The following is a 20542-nucleotide window of genomic DNA, read 5'->3' as shown; positions in this document are numbered from 1 at the left end:
TAATTAGGTGAAAAGTGGCATCTCCATGATAGAAAACAATGTGCAAAAGATGCGGGGAAGGGGCAAGCGATGAGTTTCAGCTTTGTTGAGCTTGAGATCCCTGTGGCACAGTTAGCCAGAGATTCCTGGGAGGCTTTAGATGTGAGGCTCTGAAGTCCCGGGGCGAAGATTGAACTGGACAAGGAGATTCGGGAGTCGTCTGCCCCTTGTAAGAAAAGAAAGCCATGACAGAGGATGGGATTATGCCCAGGAAGCAAGAAGGGTGAGGAAACTCAGTAGGCTGAGGGTGGGACCCTGAGGGGAGCCAACCTCTGTGTAACAGAGCAAGAAAGAAGGGCTCACGGGGAGGATTAACCAGAATTGATCAGAGGAGGATAAGGGAAATAGGAAGGGCAGTGTTAAGAGTCAAATGGATCTGGTGTGGCAACTGAACTAGACATTTACGAACAAGTAATTCAATCATCGTAGTAATGGTGGTGGTGGTGTAGCCTGACGAACACCATCAGTCATCACATATTGTATTCCTCTTGAGTTTTTCCCTTAGGTAGAGGAAGGAGTAGAAGGTAAATGGGTATGTAGCTTCTGAACAATATCCTAGAGGCTTTCGTGGGCTCTAGAATCTGATTATGAAGACCTGATTTCACTCTTCAGAACATCATCCGTCAGTTCTCTCACCAGTCTTCCGTTTACACCATTGGCCTCGTTGAGGTCATCTCTGGGGAGCTCACAACGGAGGCATGGGGGAGGGGAAGAATACTTTCCTGAGGCAGCTGAGGGAGTTTGAAGAGGAAGGGAAAGATGAGGATATTTGCACGATCGCCTACCTGTAGAGAAGAGATCACCTACATCCTTACAGAATTAAGTGAATTGTGAATTGTGAGACTAGGCTGTTTTATGTCTTCCTTTCTCTGAAACACTGGCTACTTTTTGACCCTCTCTCTGTTCTGTGGAGTAAGATGTTAAGTGGATATTTCCCCATAATAATGTTATATTTGGGAAGTGCTGCATTTTATTTTTTAAGCAATCTCTACACCCACTGTGGAGCTCGGACATCCAACCCCGAGATCAAGAGTTGCACGCTCTATGAACTGAGCCCGCTAGGGGCCCCTGGAGAATGCTACATTTTAGAACAAGTCACATTGTGACTCAGAGTCCTTGTTGGAGCAGGTCCTGTCATTATTTTGCCGTGACACCTTACTGAGGAACATTTGTGAGCACCTCTCAGCTTGGGAAATGTTGGTATAATTCATTTAGCATTTCCCACGCCTCTAAGGCCCTGGTGAAAACTTTGCCTGATCCCTGATGAGTTGTTCAGAGGTGCCCGAGTGTCGGGGGGGTCAATGCCACTGAATGTGGAGTTAGGCTGTCTGGGTTCGAAGCCTCGCTCCATCCCCAACCCTGTGACCGGCCACGTGACCCACCCTCTTTTATGAAAGGGGTAATAGGAATGCCTACATTATGGGGTTGTTACGTGGATTAAATAAAAATAATAATGTACAGCCTTTGTAACAGAGTGAGCACTTAGTTAATATTATGATTATCATGATGATTATACATATACTTCTAATAATCTTACTTTTTTTTTTTAAGATTTTATTTATTTATTTGACAGAGACACAGAGAGGGAACACAAGCAGAGGGGAGTGGGAGAGGGAGAAGCAGGCTTCCCGCTGAGCAGGGAGCCCGATGCGGGGCTCGATCCCAGGACCCTGGGATCATGACCTGAGTCGAAGGCAGACGCTTAACGACTGACCCACCCAGGCGCCCCTCTTATAATCTTACTTTAAAACATCTTCTCCAAAGACCCACAGAAAAACAATAACCATACTGGTCTTCCCTCCACCCTCAAATCGCACATAGGGGAAACTAAACTTACAAGAATTTTTTTTCTTTACATGTCAGAATGACTGAAAGTCTAGATTAAATTAATGTAGTTGGTGGTTGAGGAATATAATTAAAATATGTTTCATGGGACATAATGCTTTAGAAAAAAAAAATGCCCATGAAAGCAGGAAGACCCTATGTGAGGATGACCAGGTTATTTGTCTAACAGGTCTCTATTGTAGCCTGTTACCTGTTGCTGTGAATAGTTGCTGGTTTCTATTATATCCATTTGATGTGACTGCTGCTGATGGAGCTTAATGAGCCTCCATTACTGCCGTTCAGACTGTTGTGTTTTTGAATTAGATGAAACAGTACACTAAGTGAAGAGGCTCTAATTAAGCATATTTGGAAGGGAATATACATATATTTGGTGCTCTTTCCCTCATCATCTCTGCCAATTCTCGTTTTGCAGGTTCCAGAAGGTCAGGAAGCATTTATTAAATCTCTGCTTAGTTACAGAAGTGGGATTCTGTACCAGAAGTAAGAAGGAGAGGGTCCCACCCCCATATAACAAACACGGAAAACATCACCCCTTTTGTTCTTTAATTCCTGGCTGCCAAGCTCCCAAAAAGAAGGAGTGCAGGATTTCTCAATCCATGTGACTTGGGATACATTCTGGAGAGGGGATATCTCACACTCTTTTGGGAAGTGCTTGCTGTAGCTGAATGCTAAATCCTTCATGGTATAATCACTGTTTCTTCCAGGCCCCACATAAGATCGGGGACCATTTTTAATTTCTGCATATGGTCATGTCAGCCGCGAAACTGTTGATGAGATCCCCTTCCTTGCTGTTTTTTTTCTTTCTTTTTTTCTTTCTTCCTTCCTTTCTTTTTCTTTCTTTACTTTACTTTATTTCTGCTTATTAAAGATTTTTGTTATTGAGAATTTGGCCAGAATACTCACTTATCCAAATAAAAGAATAAAACAGGGAAAGAAAAGAATGAAAAAATGTTGTAAGCCAGAGTGCACTCTGAAAATTTTCTTTTTCCCATTTAGTCTTCCATATATTTTCAGTTAAAATTATACAAGTTTAGGGGTGCTTGGATGGCTCAGTCAGTGAAGCATCCGACTCTTGATTTTGGCTCAAGGAATGATGTCAGGGTTGTGAGATCAAGCCCCGTGTTGGGCTCTGCCTTCCGTGTAGTCTGTTTGGAATTCTCTCTCCCTCTGCCTCTCCCTCTACTCTCTCTCTCTCAAAATAAATAAAATCTTTAAAAAAAATTATACAAGTTTGTATGTTGTCCCTTATTCCCTTACACATCAAAAAATTTTTTTCAAATAATTAAACATTATTTATAAACATATTTTTAACTTTTGTTTCTCAACTAAGTTTTTATACCAAATTTGAAAGTATATAGTACAAAACATAACAGACATCCACATCCCCATGCCTACCATCAGAAATAGCCAAAGAAAATTACTGTTCAATAACGTAAGTATGATTTTTAATGGCTGCATAATATTCTATCTCATAATGTAAAGAATATCTACTTTAGCATAGTGAAATCATAGTCTCTCTCTCTTTTTTTTTAAAGATTTTATTTATCCATTCATGAGAGACAGAGAGAGAGATGCAGAGGCAGAGGGAGAAGCAGGCTCCCCGTGGAGCAGGGAGCCCGATGTGGGACTCGATCCCAGGACCCTGGGATCATGATCTAAGCTGAAGGCAGACACTTAACCAACTGAGCCACCCAAGCATCCCATGAAATCATAGTCTCTTTATGTACATTGCTTAATTGAATGTCCCAATGTTGCACCCTTGTCGCCATTGAGTTATTTTAATCATTTGCTAGGCTAAAAAAATGTTACAATGTAGATGAACTCATTTTAATTTCCATTTCTCTGAATACCTAATGAGGTTGAATATTTTACCATATTTCCTTTTGTGTGTTTTTTTTAAAGATTTTATTTATTTGACAGAGACAGCAAGAGAGGGAACACAAGCAGGGGAAGTGAGAGAGGGAGAAGCAGGCTTCCTGCTGAGCAGGGAGCCTGATGGGGGGCTCCATCCCAGGACCCTGAGATCATGACCTGAGCTGAAGGCATTCGCTTAACCAACTGAGCCACCCAGGCGCCCCTCTTTTGTGTTTTATCTTTTGTGAATTGTCTGTTCACATCCTTTGGAGTCTTTGTAATTTTTTTCTGTAACAATCTGTAAAAGCTTTTTTTTTTAAGATTTTACTTATTTGAGACAGAGAGTGCATAAGTGCACAGAAGGGGCAGAGGGAAAAGTAGACTCCTGCTGAGCAGGGAACCTGATGTGGGGCTCAATCCCAGGACCCTGAGATCATGACCCGAGCCACAGGCAGCCGCTTAACCAACTGAGCCACCCAACAATTTGTAAAAAGCTTTTGATTAAGGGATACAAACACCTCATCATATTTGTTAGAAAAATTTCTAACTTACTGTTTATTTTAAAATTTTTATATATTTTTATGTGTATGAGTTTGTTTTTAATATAACCAAATATGAGATGTTTTGTAATTTGTTTTGTTAAGCTTAGAAAGCTGTATTCGTTTCCTAGGGCTGCCATAATGAAGTACCAAATATTGGGTGTCTTAAAACAACAGAAATTTATTGGCTCACAGTTCTGGAGGTTACAAGTCCAAAATCAAGAACTTGGGAGGGCTGTGTTTCCTCTGATGGCTCTAGTGAAGAATCCTTCCTTGCCTCTTCTAGCGTCTGGCATTTACTGGCAATCCTTGGTATTCCTGGGCTTGTAGACACCATCGCCGAAGTTGTAGGGTGGTCTTCTCCCTGTGTATATTCACATAATCTTCTCACTGTGTCCCAATTTCCCTTTTATAAGGACACCAGCCATAGTGGCTTAGGGTTTACCCTAATGACTTCATTTTAACTTGATTATCTCTGTAAAGACCGTGTTTCCAGATAAGGTCCTATTGTAGGAGTACTAGGGGGTTAGGACTTCAACATATCTCTGTTGGGGGCGGGGAGCCCAAAATGAAACCTATCTCCATATAGAGAAATTTATAGATATACAGATAATATTAACCAACATTTCCTTCATTCTTTCTCTCTGTCTCTAAGTCAGTTATTACATTTAATTAGATTCTACCTGCAATTTAACTTTTGACTTTTTTTTTTAAGATTTTATTTATTTATTTGACAGAGAGAGAGACAGCGAGAACAGGAACACAAGCAGGGGGAGCAGGAGAGGGAGAAGCAGGCTTCCTGCGGAGCAGGGAGCCCGATGCGGGGCTTGATCTCAGGACCCTGGGATCATGACCTGAGCCGAAGGCAGATGCTTAACGACTGAGCCACCCAGGCACCCCACTTTTGACTTTCATAGGTGAAAATATCTTGTGTTGCTTTTATGTAACTCAATGGCTGGACATCATCATGTTGGGTTAAAGTATTCAAAATAATTTTTAAAAATTTGCCTCAGGCTTTCTCAGAATGTAGGTCTCTTAAAATGGGTTTTGTGTGAAGCTTAGGAAGCCTATTTGATCTGTAGTTGGATTTTTTTTGAAGATCTATAAATTTTTTTTCTAATTACATATTTAATCATTAATTCTGTTCCTCTCATTCTGGCTTCTTCCTCAAGATGTCCTTTCTCTATCCAAAATAACATAGTGCTTGTCAGTAGGAGATTTTTGGGTGTTTGCCATGTAAATTAATGAATATGGTAGATGGACACTGGAGGGTTAACTAGCAGGAAGCTGGAAACACGGTCCTGGAATGTTAGAAATAAGGGCTAGAAAAGTAGATGTTTAGTGTTTCCTCATTGGAGTGATAGTAGGAATTATAGGATGGCGTGAAACCACCTGAGATGAGAAGACAGAGGACTTACCCAACTTGGGGAAGCAGCTGAGGCTGAGGAGCTGCCTAAGGATGGAACGAGGACAGGAGGAGAGCAAGGCAAGTTCCCACTGGCTTAACGTGTTTATTGGTTTTCTCCCTCCCTTTACCATTAGGGTTACAGAGATGTACTTCCAAATGAAAGAAATGAATGAAAAAGTGTCTTTTATAAAGGACTCTTTACTGTCCTTGGACAGCCAAGTGGGACACCTGCAGGACCTCTCTGCCCTGACAGTAGATACCCTGAAATTCCTTTCTGCTGTTGACACCTTACAAGAGGATGAGGCTCTCCTGGCCAGCAGAAAGCATCCTACGTGCAGAAAACTTCCCCACAGCTGGAGCAATGTCATCTGTGCAGGGGTTCCAGGCAGCATGGAGATCTCTGGGGAGAAGAAATACCAGTATTACAGCATGCCTCCTTCTTTGCTGCGGAGCCTGGCCAGAGGCCAGCGTACCCCGAGAGGGCAGAGGGGGCCCCTTCTTGAGATTACAGACAGTCAAAGAGAAGCTTCAAATGTAAGAGATGAGCAAGAAAAGCAAGAAACAGAAACCACCATAGTTGCTTCTGGGGTGTTCCTTAACAGGCAAGCACAGCGAAAGTATGGCCAGTTTCTCCTCGTCCCTTCTTATCTAAAGCGAGCTCCTTTTTCTGCAGAAACTGACCTGCCTCTGTTCAGACCATCCGTGGAAGCAGGTACAGATGTGCTGGCAACTGAACAGGTCACCCAGAGTGAGGTCCCTGTTCATCTGACTTGGCAGATCCCACCTGTCTCAGCTCAGGGCTCAATGGCCAAACCCAAGGCACAGTATGAGTCAGTAGCTCAGATACCAGCCAGACAAGACAAGGGGGAGCAAGTTCTACCCACTTTGATTTGCACGTCTCCACCAATGAAAGTGACCTCCCTCCCTTCCCAAGGTGAGAGCATGGGAATTGAAGGTGGATATGTGAACTGGGCATTTTCAGAAGGTGATGAAACTGGTGTGTTTAGCATCAAGAAAAAATGGCAGACCTGCTTGGCCTCCACTTGTAACAGTGACTCTAAAGAGAGTGGCCAAAGCCAGAGGCAGATCCGAGCCAGATCCCTCTCTGATAACTCATCAAGGTTGGCCCATAGTAGTGACTGCTCAGAGGTGGGACCATGGCTGCAGCCAAACACATCCTTTTGGATCAATCCTTTCCGCAGAGATAGGCCCTTCACCCGGAGTCACAGTTTGAGATTCCACAAGGAGGAGAAACTGAAGATCTCTAAGATTAAAAGTAAGTGAACATTTTTTTTTTATTTAAAAAATAAGCTCTTAAATTACTAAATTCTATGCATTACTATTATTTTTAGAAAGTTGGCCACCTTTGACTATATTCTCATTCTCCCCATTCTCAGTCGCCTGTAAAATCAAATGGCTCCCAGCGCAATCTTAAATTTTTTCATGCAAACCCTTTCCCTTACAGACCTTTCAAGATCCTCAGAGATAGGGCAGTCAGCATGGATCAAAACAAAAATGCTAATCAAGGATAAGAGATTGTCAAAGAAAAAGAAGAAAACACAAGGACTGCAGGTGCCGGTAAGTGTCTTTTATGTCATTGGCAATTGAGGTAGGAGCCTCTCTTAGCTCAGTTTCTCCATAAAGTGCCAGGCACACTACAAAATGGCCCTGGACTGGAAGGAGTGAAGATATAAATTAAAGAGTCATCAGAGTGGATATGCCACAGCTCATTTATCAGCTCACATGTTGAAGGACACTTGTGTTATTTTCAGTTTGGGCTATTCTAAACAAAGCTGTTATGAACATTTGTGCACAAGTCTTTGTGTGGACATATGTTTCAATTTCTCTTTGGTAAATATTTAGGAGTAGCATGTCAGAGTTATATGGTAAGTATTTGTTTAATTTTAGGAGACACTTCCAAACTGCTTTTCAAAGTGACTGTATCATTTTACATTCTAACCAGTTTACGAGGAGTAGTTTATGAGTGTTCCAGTGGTCTATGTTCTCACCAATCCTTAGTATGCTCAGTCTTTTTAACTTTAGCCATAGTTGGGGGTATGTAGTGGGATCTCATGGTGATTTCATTTGCATTTCTGGAATGACTAGTGCTGCAAGCTATCATTTATGTGCTCTTTTTGTCATCCATATATCTTTTTTTGTGACCTGTCTGAATATTTTGTATATTTTAAAAATTGGGTTGTCTTAAAAATAAGTTGTCAGAGTTTTTTCTAGATATAAGCCCATTGTTGGATATATGTTTTATAAATATTTTCTCTTGGTGGCTTGCCTTTTACTTTTCTTAAATGTCCTTTGAAGTGCATACATTTTTTATTTTTATGAAATCTTGTTTTTTTTTTTTAATAGTCTGTGCTTTTGTGTCCTATTTAAGAAAATTTAAATTAAGAAAACCCAAGATCACTGAGATTTTCTTTCATGTTTTCTTCTAGACGTTTCATAGATTTTGCTCTTATATTTAGGTCTAGCACCCATTTTGAGTTAAGTTCTGTAAATGGTGGTAGGTAAGGATTGAGGTCCCTCGTTCTCTTTCCTTTTCTCCTCCTCCCCTTTATTTCTTTGTTCCTTCCTCCTTCCCCCTCTCCCCCCGTTCCTTCCTTGAATACAAATATCATTTTTTTCCTACCATTTTCTGGCAAAAAGATTGTCTTTTTCCTATTGAGTTGCCTTGACACCTTTGTCAAAAATTGACCATATATATCCATAATATGTATGGATCTATTTCTGGATCTGTTCTGTTCCATTTGTCTGTATGTCTGTCTTTATGATAATACCATACTATCTTGAATACTATATTTTATATTAAATATTGAAATCATGTAGTGTAGGTCTGTCAAAGTTTTCTTCCTTTTCAAAGTGGTGTGGTTTTGTTTTGTTTTGTTTTGTTTTTTGGCTATTCTAGTTTCTTTGCATTTCCACATATATTTGAATGAGCTTGACAGTTTTTACAGAGAAGCCTGCTGGGGTGAGTGGAATTGCTGTGAATCACTTGGGGAGAGCATCTTAACAATAATAAGTTTTTTGATCCATGAGCATGATATGTCTATTTATTTAGATGCTCCTCAGTTTCTCTCAGCAGTGTTTTGTAGTTTGCAGTGTACAGTTCTTTTTTTAAAAAAAGATTTTTTATTTATTCATTGGAGATGAGAGAGAGCATGAGCAGGGGAGACAGGCAGAGGGAGAGGGAGAAGCTGACTCCTTGTTGAGTTGGGAGCCCAATGTGGGGTTCAATCCCAGAACCTTGGGATCATGACCTGAGTTGAAGATGGACGCTTAGCCATCTGAGCCACCCAGATGCCGAAAGTGTTCCATTCTCGCACGTGTTTTTAAAAATGTCTCCCTAAGTATTTGATATTTTTATTTTATTATAAATGCAATTATAAAAAATTAATTTCTGATTATTTGTTGGTAGTATATAGAAATACATGTATTTTAAAGATTATTTGAGAGAGAGGGAGAGAGAATGTGAGCAGGGGGTGGTGGGGGGGGAGAGAATCTTCGAGCAGACTCCCTGCTGAGCACAGAGCCCAACACAGGGCTTGATCCATGACCCTGAGATCATGACCTGAGCTGAAACCAAGAGTTGGATGCTAAACCAACTGAACCACCCAGATGCCCCTAGAAATATATTTTTAAAATATTGATTTTATGCACTGCAACCTTACTAAACTTGCTAATTTGTTTGAGTAGGTTTTGTTGCTTCTGTAGTATTTTCTATATAAATGTTCATGTTATCTACAAATGAAGATAGTTTTACTTTTCAAATTTACTTTTTACCTTTCAAATCCAGATGTGTTTTATTTATTTTTCTTGCCTTATTACACTGGCTAGAATCTCTAGTATATTGAATAAAAGTGGCAAAAGCAGATATCCTTTCCTTTTCTCTGGTCTTAGGGGGAAAGCATTTAGGCTTTTACCAGTAAGTATGTTAGCTGTAGTTTTTATGTAGATGCCTTTTATCAAGTTACAGAACTTCGTTTCTGAGAATTTTTGTCTTTGATAGAGGTGAGCATTTGTCAAATGCTTTTTCTGCACCTCCTGATACAATCAGGTGGTTTTTCCTTTTTATTATGTTACTATGATTAATTATATTAATTTTATAATGTAGAAGTACTATTTAGAATATTAAGTCAACCTGGTTAGGATGAGCCCTGCTTGACAATGATGTATTATCTTTTTTGTATGCTATATTTATTTTGCTAAAATCTTAATAAGATTTTTTACATATGTATTCTTGAGGAATATTTGTCTATAGATCTCATTTCTGGTAATGTCTTTGTCTGGTTTTGGTAACAGGATGATGCTGGGCTTATTGACTGAGTTGGGAATTATTCCCTCTTCAGTTTTCTAGGTGAGCTTGTATAGAATTGATACCATTACAACTTTTATTATTTGATAGAATTAACCAATAAAACCATCTTTGTGGGAAAGTTTTTAGCTACAAATTCAATTTCTGTAATAGATATAGGACTGTTCAGATTATCTGACTCATCTTTAGTGAGCTTTGTTTGTTGTGTCTTTCAAAGATTTTGTCTATTTCATTTAAGTTGTTGAATTTATTGGCATATAGTATTTATAATATCCTTTTCTTATCCCTTTATGGTCTATGGGGTCTGTAGTGACATCACTTCTCTCATTCCTAATATCTTAATATTTGTGTTTCTCTCTTTGTTTCATGATTAGTCTGGCTACTGGCTTATCTGCTTTATTGATCTTTGAAAGAACCAGTTCTTGGTTTCATTGATTTATCTCTGAATACTGTTTTATTGATTTCTGCTCTTTATTATTTCTTTTGTTTACTTTGGTTTTAATTTGCTCTATTTTTTTCTCGTTTGTTGAGACTGTCTTCTTTTTTAATACAGGCATTTAGTACTATAAAATTCCCTCTAATCATTGTGTTGGCTATCTCCCACAAATTCCAATATGTTATGTTTGCATTTTCATTTAGTGAATCTTTTTATTTATTATTAGGAAGCCTTAGATCTGAGTTAGTAATTCCATAGGACTTCACCTTTCCCGATCTTAATGCCCTGATTCATTTCTCCATATAATAATCTGGATGCATTTTTAAAAAGCACCTCAGTTCTTTTTAGAATGAGAAGCAGAGGTTATGTGCTATGGTGAGCGCTGTGAATTGTGTAAGACTGTTGAATCACAGACCTGTACCTCTGAAACAAATAATACATTATATGTTGAAACAAATAATACATTATATGTTAAAAAAAAGAAGATAGTAGGAAAGGTAAAATGAAGGCGGGGGGGAATCTGAGGGGGAGACGAACCATGAGAGCCTATGGACTCTGAGAAACAAACTGAGGGTTCTAGAGGGGAGGGGGGTGGGGGGATGGGTTAGCCTGGTGATGGGTATTGAGGAGGGCACGTATTGAATGGAGCACTGGGTGGTATACGCAAACAATGAATCATGGAACACTATGTAAAAAACTAATGATGTAATGTATGGTGATTAACGTAACAATAAAATTTAAAAAAAAAGAATGAGAAGCAGAAGCAAAGAGATAAGTATTAAGACAATTATGTAAAATTACCTTTTGGGGGGGAGAGATTTAGCCTGTAAAGAAGACTCTTTTACAGGGAAAATGCTATGAGTTGCTGGGATCTTATGAAATATGATTTCAGTAGATTTGTTTTTTGCAGTGGTTCAAGTGGCCAGAATTTAACTAGAAATTGCTGGGCTTAGGTACTAATAACTTGCATTGGTTTATTGCTTGCATTTTTTCAATTTATCTCATTTCTTCTCTGTCCCTGGTTAGTACATATGGAAGCCATTATTGTTGGCTACTTGTTATTTTAATGACAAAGGGAATGGGGCTCACAGGCATTAAGTGATTTACCCAAGTTCATGTAACTTCTGAGTGATAGATCTAGAATTCCAACACAAGTTCTTTTTGGATCCAAGCCTTATGTTTTTTTGCTCTACGCCACTGGTTGTCAAATTGTGATCTTCTATCAGCAGTGTTAGCATTACCTGGAAACTTACTAGACATTAAAATTCTTTCTCCCTCTAGACCTACTGAATGGTGGGTCTTGGAGGTGGGACCCTGTAATCTGTGGTTTGGCATAGCCTTGAGTGATTCTGCTGCACACTCAAGTTTGATGGCTGCTGCCCCCCCAGCCTGGTTCTCAGTCATGACCGCAAATAATAATTACATGGGTGCTTATGTCTTGCCAGCTTGACTAATGGGAGTTTTCAGAGATTTCCAGGTGATTCTAATGTGCAGCCAATGTTAACAACCACTGCTACTCACTATAGTACCTCTGGGAGTCACATTAATGACTCAGAATGTTTTCAGATTAATGTCACTGTGTTCCAACAAGTGTCTTTCTCTCCAGGTCATAAAGGTCGACACCTGCTCTCAAAATGACCAGCTGGATTCAGAGCCAGGAGAAAATAACATCTCAGAAGAAGAGGCCTGCAGCAAGAACTGGCTCACAGTGTCCAAATTTAGTCAGATAAGTATGTAACAGTCTAGACTCTTGGATCTCAAAAACTCTGGGGACGTTTCCTCACTGTGTTCCCAGAACACCGGTGGTTCCTGCTGTTCTTTCAAGTGGAGATGAAAGAATGAGAGGGTGGCACATCCATATAGAAAAAATAACTCCTTTTGATTTTTAATTTTTATGAAAAGGACAAAATTTCCATTCATTTAATGGAATAGTTGTTGGGATCCAGAAAAGAAAAACAAGGTTCAGTTAGTCTCCTATCCAGAGCTGTTAAACCTGGCTCAGGGAGTATTCATTTAGTCTGATGTATGGCGTGTGGTTGTCTAATGTTATAAATTCTTAAGGTTCATGAGACATTGATATGGACCCTTACACAGAACTCAGTGGGATGAGTAGTGGTTGGTTATTTATTGCTACTGACATATAGTATTTATTCCATGGGCAAGTATCCCTTAATGGTGTTTTGTAAAGGAGAAAAGATGGATCAACTAGCTACAAATGAAAACTATGAGGTAGGCAGAGAATGTGAAATAAGTCTGGGCAAGTAAGATAAGGCCAGATTATGAACAGAATTGGGAGCAATGATCAGAACTTTGAACTTCTTGTGTTACACAATAAGAGACCTTTACCAGTTATTTTTTTTTTTTTAATTTTATTTGCTTTCACACATCTGAGGTTTATTCTCACTTAGGCAAAGCCCTATGCAAATGTTTGACAGGCAGCCTCCCATCCAGGGATGCAGGGACCCATGTTCCACCCATGTTGTAGCTCTATCGTGTTCAACATGAGTCTCCCAAGATCTCTGCAGGACACCTCCATGGCTGCCATGGCAAGACGGAATGCAGTTGATATCCACCTTTTGTTTACCCATTCATTCATCAGTGGACACTTGGCTATTCCCACCTCTTGGCTACTGTGAATAATGCTGCTATGAACGTGGGTGTGCAAATATCTTCTTTGATGTGCCCTTTTTCTACCTTTAGTTATGGAGTTTGCTCTGCCAGTCTTCAGGTCAATTTTTGGAGTATTTAGGATGATTTGATAGTTATCTAATTGTATTTGTGAGAAGAGGCGAGCCTTGGGTCCTCCTACTCTGTTGCCATCTTCCTCACACTTCCTTTTTAAACAGAAGGAACTATGTGATCAGGACTCATAAATATTTAAAATTATTTGAAATACTAAACTTAAGGTACAAATAGACACTGTATTGAAATCTATGTTATTATGCTTCTTTAAAACCTTGCTTTGTCTTTGGGTTGGTGGTTTTCAACCAAGGGCCAATTTTGTACACCTCCCACCTCTCTTCCCTGGGACATTTGATAATGTCTGAAGACATTTTTGGTTATGACAACTAAGGGAAGTACAGGTATTCTTGACTTCAAGTGGGTAGAGGCCAAAGATACTGCTAAACATCCTCCTACAATGGATGGGATAATCTCTTTCCTTCCAACAAGGAATTGTCCAGCCCAAAATGTCAGTGCCAAGGTTGAGAAACCCTGATTTATATTTTAAAATACTCAATTGTCTGTTAAATCACTGAGAATCAAGTGGACTCTAAGTTGAAAGAGACATTAGAAATTAAATTATTCAAAACGCTCTTAATCTATAGATATGACTCGAGAGCTTAATTGTCTTGCCTTAAATCACACAGGTTATAAGAGCCTACGATATTGGATAAATCAAATCCCATACCCAAAGATATGATTCTAGGTCCAGTTACAAATGTATTATTTTATCTATAAATGTTTATATTATATTTCATATTTTTATAAATCTGATATTTAAGTTGTATGCTTTTCTTAAATTATTCAAGTTCTTTTCTTATTGATATACTTAACATATAACATTGTATTAGTTTTATGTGTACAACATGATTTGGTATTTATATATGTGTGTGTGTATATATGTATATATATATATATATATATATAGTGAAATGATTACTACAAGTTAACAGTCATCACTTCACATAGTTACAATTTTTTTTTCTTGTAGTGAGAATTTTATAAGCTCTATTCTCTCAGCAACTTTCAAATATACAATACAGTATTGCTAACTACAGTCACCATGCAGTACATTACCTCCCTGGGACTTAGTTATTTTACAGTTTGAAGTCTGTACCTGAGACCACCTTCACCCATTTCACTCACCCCCCGCCCCACTCCCAAGTTATTTAAGTTCTTTCCAATGACTTTCAAATAGAAAAAGATGCAGGTGGCAGGAGAATTCTGGGAAAGAATCTCAAGTGTGATGAAAGGGAGAGAAGATGTAGGGAAATAGGCTGACTCCATGTGCCTAGTTAATCTGAGGAGACAAGGAGGCCCACTATCTACCTGGAACTGCATCCTGAATTAAAACTCCTTTTTTTTTTTTTTTAAAATACATCTGAGTTAAGCATTAATTGAAAAAGAATTTAAAAATAAAAGTTTGAATGTTGGGTGATACCCTGTCAGGTAGCTCTCTGAATACAAACAGAGAAGTTCTGAGGAATTTATGAAAAGGAAAGGTATATTTTTAACTTTTCCTCTAGGTATTTTATTTTAATTTTAATTCTTCACTCTCATTGAAACCATATTGATCATAATTTTATGATATTACAAAAATATCATATGACATTTTGTGGTTTTTTTCCAATAGATTTCTTGTACTGTGTGTGTGTGTGTGTGTTTGACACAAAATCATTAGAGAAAAAAATTACTGTTATCTCCTATGTCCTACATTTAGCCAGGGACTCTTAATAAGCCTTATTCTCAGAATTAATCCAATCCAATAATTAAATTATTATTGGGCACCTACTATATGCCAGTGACTTTGCAGGTACCAGTATAAAAAATTGTGACAATAATGATCCTTGCCATCCTTTTTAAGAAAGAGCTGAAAATGGAATTTGTCATCTGGTAGTCTTTTCTGTCTTTTGTTTTTGTTTTGTTTTATTTTTTCAAGTAGCCTACTATGATGCTTGATGCAGTTGTTAAGGAAGGATGCCTAACAATTTGGAATGAAAATTTCATGTGTTTTACATAAACCATGGACAAAAAGAATTGCTAAAGGTGTTCTTCTGTAGGGAAGACTCAAGTTATGGACCATTTAATGCTTGACTTTGATTAGCGAGCATAAATTATTATAAATGTGAAGGAAACTACTGATGAATAGAAATACTGTAGAATATATAGCTTTCAACCACTTGAGGAAAAAAAGGACAAAGAATCTTGGTAATACTTGCTAAAAAGAGAAAAAGAAACTATATTCAAATTTAGATGAATGCACTATGTTCAGATCTTCCTATTTAGGAATGTGATTTGAATGTAACACATTTTCAAGTATTCTCTAATTTCTTTTTTTCTCTTTCTTTTAACAAGGTCTGGAATCCTCTATATATCAGAAAATGAAAACCAGAGAAATGGAACAACATGCTATCCAAGTCAGTGATTATCTAAAGCAGTCTCAGGAGGTAAAATCATCTTATTTGATATTAAAAAAAAATTTATGCACACACCTCTCTAACTCCTTGACTGTGTCTGTTTTACCTTTATGTCCCTCAATTGGCTTCTCCTTTTTACTGGTATTACATTTAAATCCTTGCTTTGAATATATGCTCAGTTTTTTTCACTCCCCTCGAGCCCCACCCCCCACCCTTTATTCTTTCCTTGTTGTTTTTCTCCATGCAATTTATTGGTCCACCCACTAATTTATCGTGGGTGTTTTTAGCCTGAAAGATCAATAGTTCAGGAACTTTTGAAACTGTTTTGAAATTTGTGAATGTTGCCAGGTGGAAGAAAAATAGGTATTTGCATTACACTTTAAGAGGTGGAGCTAGGGTCAACATATAGAAACTACTGGGAGGCAGATTCAGCCCAATTTGAGGAGGAATTTTTAGCAATTGGGGCTTTCTAAGGACGGAATGGTTTATTTCTGGAAGTAGTAAGTTCCTCACTTAGTGTGGTTAGTCAAAGAGGCCGAGCCAACCTCTTTGCAGATGTGTTGGAGGGGATTTGGGCCCTGCAGGATGAAGGAGCCTCCAACACCGAGGTTCTCTGATTTTACGGTCTTTGTTTCTTACGTGCCCGTTTTACTGCCATCTACCATGTGGGGAGCATGATCTAGTTAGACTAACCCAAGAAATCTGATTTTGGTCTTGGTTTGAACATTATTTCTATGAACTCGGGAACTGTATCCACATTACCTGTATGAATGTACGTTAATAACCTCATGAATGGAATCTGTGGAAGGTTTCGAAATTAAACCCTCTGACTGCTTGGAGGTGAGTGGTGGCAAGAACCTGTCTGCTATGTCCCAGGTTTCAGGGCTGTGCATAGTAATTAACCTCTGAGCTTCATTAGCCGTGTCTCTAAAATGGGGTTAATGCCATCCTTATGAGATTATTGGTAGTGGATAACAAAAATAAGACCAATGGAAATGCCTAGAGTGATGCCCGGAATATAGTAGGTTTCAGGAAGTAATAGTTGAATCTAAATAGGAAATAGAATGATAAATTCAAAGTAATGTTGTTCTAAATTATCATCCACTGAAACAACAGTGTCCTGATAGAGGACACAGAGATGTAATGATTGATATTTCTTGTCAACTTAGACCTTCAATCCTTCTTTCCTATCATTAACTGTTCACTCTCATTTCTGCAAAAGCCATTGTTGTATATTATGTTTTCTCTATGATGTCCCCATACAAGTAATTTCATTCTGTTAAAGTCAGTCAACACATTGAATTGTTCAGATACTGTGCTAACATTATGCATCTTTCTAACTTGAGTTTAGTGCATCCAGTAAAAGAGAAATATTGAGTTGGGCGGGGGAGGGTGTGTTTTGCAAATGTATTACTGGAAGCTTGGGGTGGGAGAATGTTGGGGGAACATGTAATGACCTTTCCTTTCTGCTCAGGATCTGAGCAGAAACTCTTTGTGGAACTCCAGGAGCACCAACCTCAATAGGAACTCCCTGTGAGTATTTCTAAATGTCTGTTTTAAAGCATTTTTGGCTTCTGTTTTTTTTTTTTTTTTACCTTATTTGTTTTTGTTTTTGATTTTTAAACTGATTTGTAACAAAGGTTTAATTGGGTCAGAAAAAGAGGCAAAAAAGAAGTGTTTCCAATGACAATATTTTCCTTTTGTCAGCAAGAAGGAAAATCATTTATTCTCCAAGTTTTCCCATTTCTGGCAATAAGATCCCACCTCAGTGCCTTTTAAGAATATAATGAAACACGTACTACCACAGCAGATTAAGCATTTGTCTTTTCAATGTCAAAAAAGCACACACGGAATAATGAGTATCCTATCTTTTCTGACAGATAAGATTGTGAAATTTGCATTCAAGACTAGGAACAAACCTGTCTGGCCTAAAGAAAAAGACTGAAGATCTGATAGTTTTCTCTTTAGATTTTTTTTTTTTCAAATTTTTAATTTTAGCTTATGAGGTTGATCTTTTTTATTTTTGGTTTCTCATGAGCATCCTAAGTGTCTATCAAAGCAGTAACCCTTTGAGGATTGAGACAAAGCAAAGGGAAGACGGGGATCAAAAGAGAGAGGAGCTAGAGAACTCACATGGTTGTAGGCTTGAGTATTTTCCTGGAATTTTATTTATTCAGAGAAATGAAGTTTGAAAACCAACCAAAGCAAAATGATTCTATTTGGTTTGTAGTGTTTTCTGGACTTTTCTGGTTACATCATTAAATGATCCATGTGGCTAGGGGAGCAGAATTCAAAACCATCTACTGTATGAAGGGCCAGTTGATACCAAGCAGGTGGAGTGTGACTTGAAGTTTGCAGCCAGCTCCATTTGAGATGGCCTTTTTTTCTGGTGCTCCCATCGAGGTCTCTGTGTGCAAGCCTGACTCTAGACTTCAAGTGCACATGACTGTCTCCTCCCAGAGGTTCGGTAGTTTGTGCTTATGCAGAGTAGTGGGTTATTGCAGCATGAAATTAAACAATAACTGTAATTGTACTCTCTTCCCTAAGGACCTTCAATACTGGAGATATTCTTTGAACGAATTTATTCAGACTTGCCCTTGGCCACTTGTGCACTTGAGCAGGGCAAGTACCAATTTACAGAGAGCTAATTTCAGCCCCTGAACATTTAGGGGCCACGTGGGCTAATGAAACTGATTTGTAGGCTTGTCCAGAGACATTCACAGACTCGTTTGTAGGCATCTGTTTTGCATAGTTCAGGAACCCTTTAGTTTAATTGATCCAGAACAACACAAACACAGTTAAATCTTATATATGTCGTTTGATCATATAGCTAATTAAAAACCAGAACCAACGACTGCTTTTTGGTTAGCCTAGGGCATGCACAGTAAGTGAATTATACGCATATATGGTGCTCATTTTTCTATGAAAAATAATTGTAGGGTTGCAAACCATTTCTCTGTTGATAGAAATAGGGGTCAAATGGCACTTTGCTTTCAAAGAAAATCTACATACACACATACATGCATCTAGACATATAGACTCTGTATCGTTACTATTGTACTTCTTTGGTCATTGAAAAATTTAAAGCATTATCTAAACAACTTTAATTTTTCAAACAGGTTGAGAAGTTCAAGTAGAGTTGACAGTAAGTTCTTATATGTTATTTTTTTATCTTATTAATGGAGAGGTTCCCTCTCCTGCTGAGATTTTTGTAGTCCTTGAAATTCTGTATGTGATTTTTGTCTACTGTACGAAGTAGAAAGTTCAATAGCAAAGTAGAAAGTTGATTGTCTTTCTCCACATAAATCAGGATTGATATCTGGTTTACAATTTTTTTTGAATTGCCTATTTCTGACGGTGATTTTCCAGTTTTCTCTGTGAGTGAGGCTGTTGCCACTGAGCTCATTTCGACTGTTCAGCAATTCTGTCAGTCTTTTACATACCGCTCACAAGGAGCCCTTCATCTTATATGTGGATACCTTTTCCTGTATGGCTTCCGTAGGACTTTGCCCCAAGTGGCTGAGTAGGGCTGGGTCATGTGAGACACTCCCTGGCAAAGCCACTGTCGAGGCTGTTCTCAAACTTTACCACAGCCTATGGGCTCCTTTTCATGTTCTTGACCTCTTGATGCCATTGGGCCCCTTCTCTTCCACAGCCTTGTGTATCTCACTCTCTCTGGTTCCCAGTCATCAACTTTGCCCATCTTAGCTATCAACTTTGCCTCCGTACCACCCCCAGCCCCATCCTTAGGAGCTGTCTGTGTTGCTCTATCCCATGGCTTCTGCCTTAGAGCCTCTGATATTTATTTTCCGATGTAAAAAGTTTTGCCCTTGATTTTATGTGAGCCTTCTGGTTGGTTTCTCTCCCTTTGCACTTCCCCGTGTTCCCACTGGAGTTACCTTTCTGAACAATAAATTGTCACTTACGTCTAAGCTTCCAATGGCTTCCCATTACCTACAGGATAGGCTGCAAATCCCTTAATCTTTCTCAAGTGTTGATGAGGGCCCTCATCCAGATATACAGGCTCATGTTCATTCTTTCACTCAACATTTCTGCCCTGCAGAATATGACCACCTACTTGTTCATCCCTTCACTTGGGTGTCTTCAAGCCATCTCCAACAAAATGTGCCACCTCCTGCCTCCCCCACCTTAGGAAATGGCAACGCCGTCCTTCCAGTTGCTGAGGCCAAAGTCTTGCCATCATACTTGGCTCCCGTTTTCTCACATCTGCACTTCCAAACCATCAGTAAATCCTTCAAAATATATCAAGAACCTGATTACTTTCCTACTTTCCCATACCACCCTTCATCTCCTCCCTGGATTACAGGATCACCTCCAAACTATTGCTCTCTGAAAGTCTATTTCCAGAACGCAGCTAGAATAACACTGTGAAACCAAAAGTCAAATCGAGTCACTCTTCTGCTCAAATGGCATCTCATCTCACTCTCTAAAAGCAAAGTCCAAATTGGTCTACAAAGCCCTGTTGCTCTGCTGTCCTTCCTCCAACTCTCTAACCCCGTTTCCTCTCAGCACAGTCCACTCTGGCCACACTCTCCATGGTCCTGCCTCAGGGCGTTTGCACCTGCTGTCACCTCTGCCTGGAATTTTCCCTCATTTTTCCATATGACTTACCTATCACTCCCTTCAGGTCTGTGCTCAAATTTTACCTTCTTACAGAGGCCTTGGCTTGCCATCCTTAAAATAATAAGCTCCCTGTCTCCCACACTTTCTAGCCCCCTAACTTGATATATATGTAATACTGAATCCACTATATATTTACTTGTTTATTTAATTTCTCTCCTCTCACTGGAAAGTAGCCAGAGACTTTATCTGTTTTTTACACTGGTCTTTCTCTTAAGCAGCTAGTAGGTGTTGAGTAAGTGTGTGTTGAATGAATGTGAACAAATTCTCACAGCTCCTTAAATGAGCCAGGATTGAAACTCAGCATTATCAGATTCA

At 38.9% G+C, this 20542-nt stretch overlaps 1 protein-coding gene across 1 annotated transcript in view; it reads left to right on the top strand.

Annotated features, from left to right (window-relative positions):
* Nucleotides 1-20542, top strand: part of TRPM6 (transient receptor potential cation channel subfamily M member 6) — a 166838-nt gene that overhangs the window by 125358 nt on the left and 20938 nt on the right. Inside the window, exons 26-31 of the mRNA XM_021694318.1 lie at nucleotides 5820-6961; nucleotides 7151-7263; nucleotides 12052-12175; nucleotides 15522-15613; nucleotides 17058-17116; nucleotides 18703-18728. Coding sequence (XP_021549993.1) covers nucleotides 5820-6961; nucleotides 7151-7263; nucleotides 12052-12175; nucleotides 15522-15613; nucleotides 17058-17116; nucleotides 18703-18728 — 1556 coding nt within the window. The remainder of the gene's footprint in view (nucleotides 1-5819; nucleotides 6962-7150; nucleotides 7264-12051; nucleotides 12176-15521; nucleotides 15614-17057; nucleotides 17117-18702; nucleotides 18729-20542) is intronic.

The sequence above is a fragment of the Neomonachus schauinslandi genome, chromosome 13 (assembly GCF_002201575.2).
Source record: "Neomonachus schauinslandi chromosome 13, ASM220157v2, whole genome shotgun sequence".
In the NCBI taxonomy this organism is placed as follows: Eukaryota; Metazoa; Chordata; class Mammalia; order Carnivora; family Phocidae; genus Neomonachus; species Neomonachus schauinslandi.
Note: the sequence above shows the minus strand (reverse complement) of the source record. Positions and strands in the feature narration are given on the sequence as shown.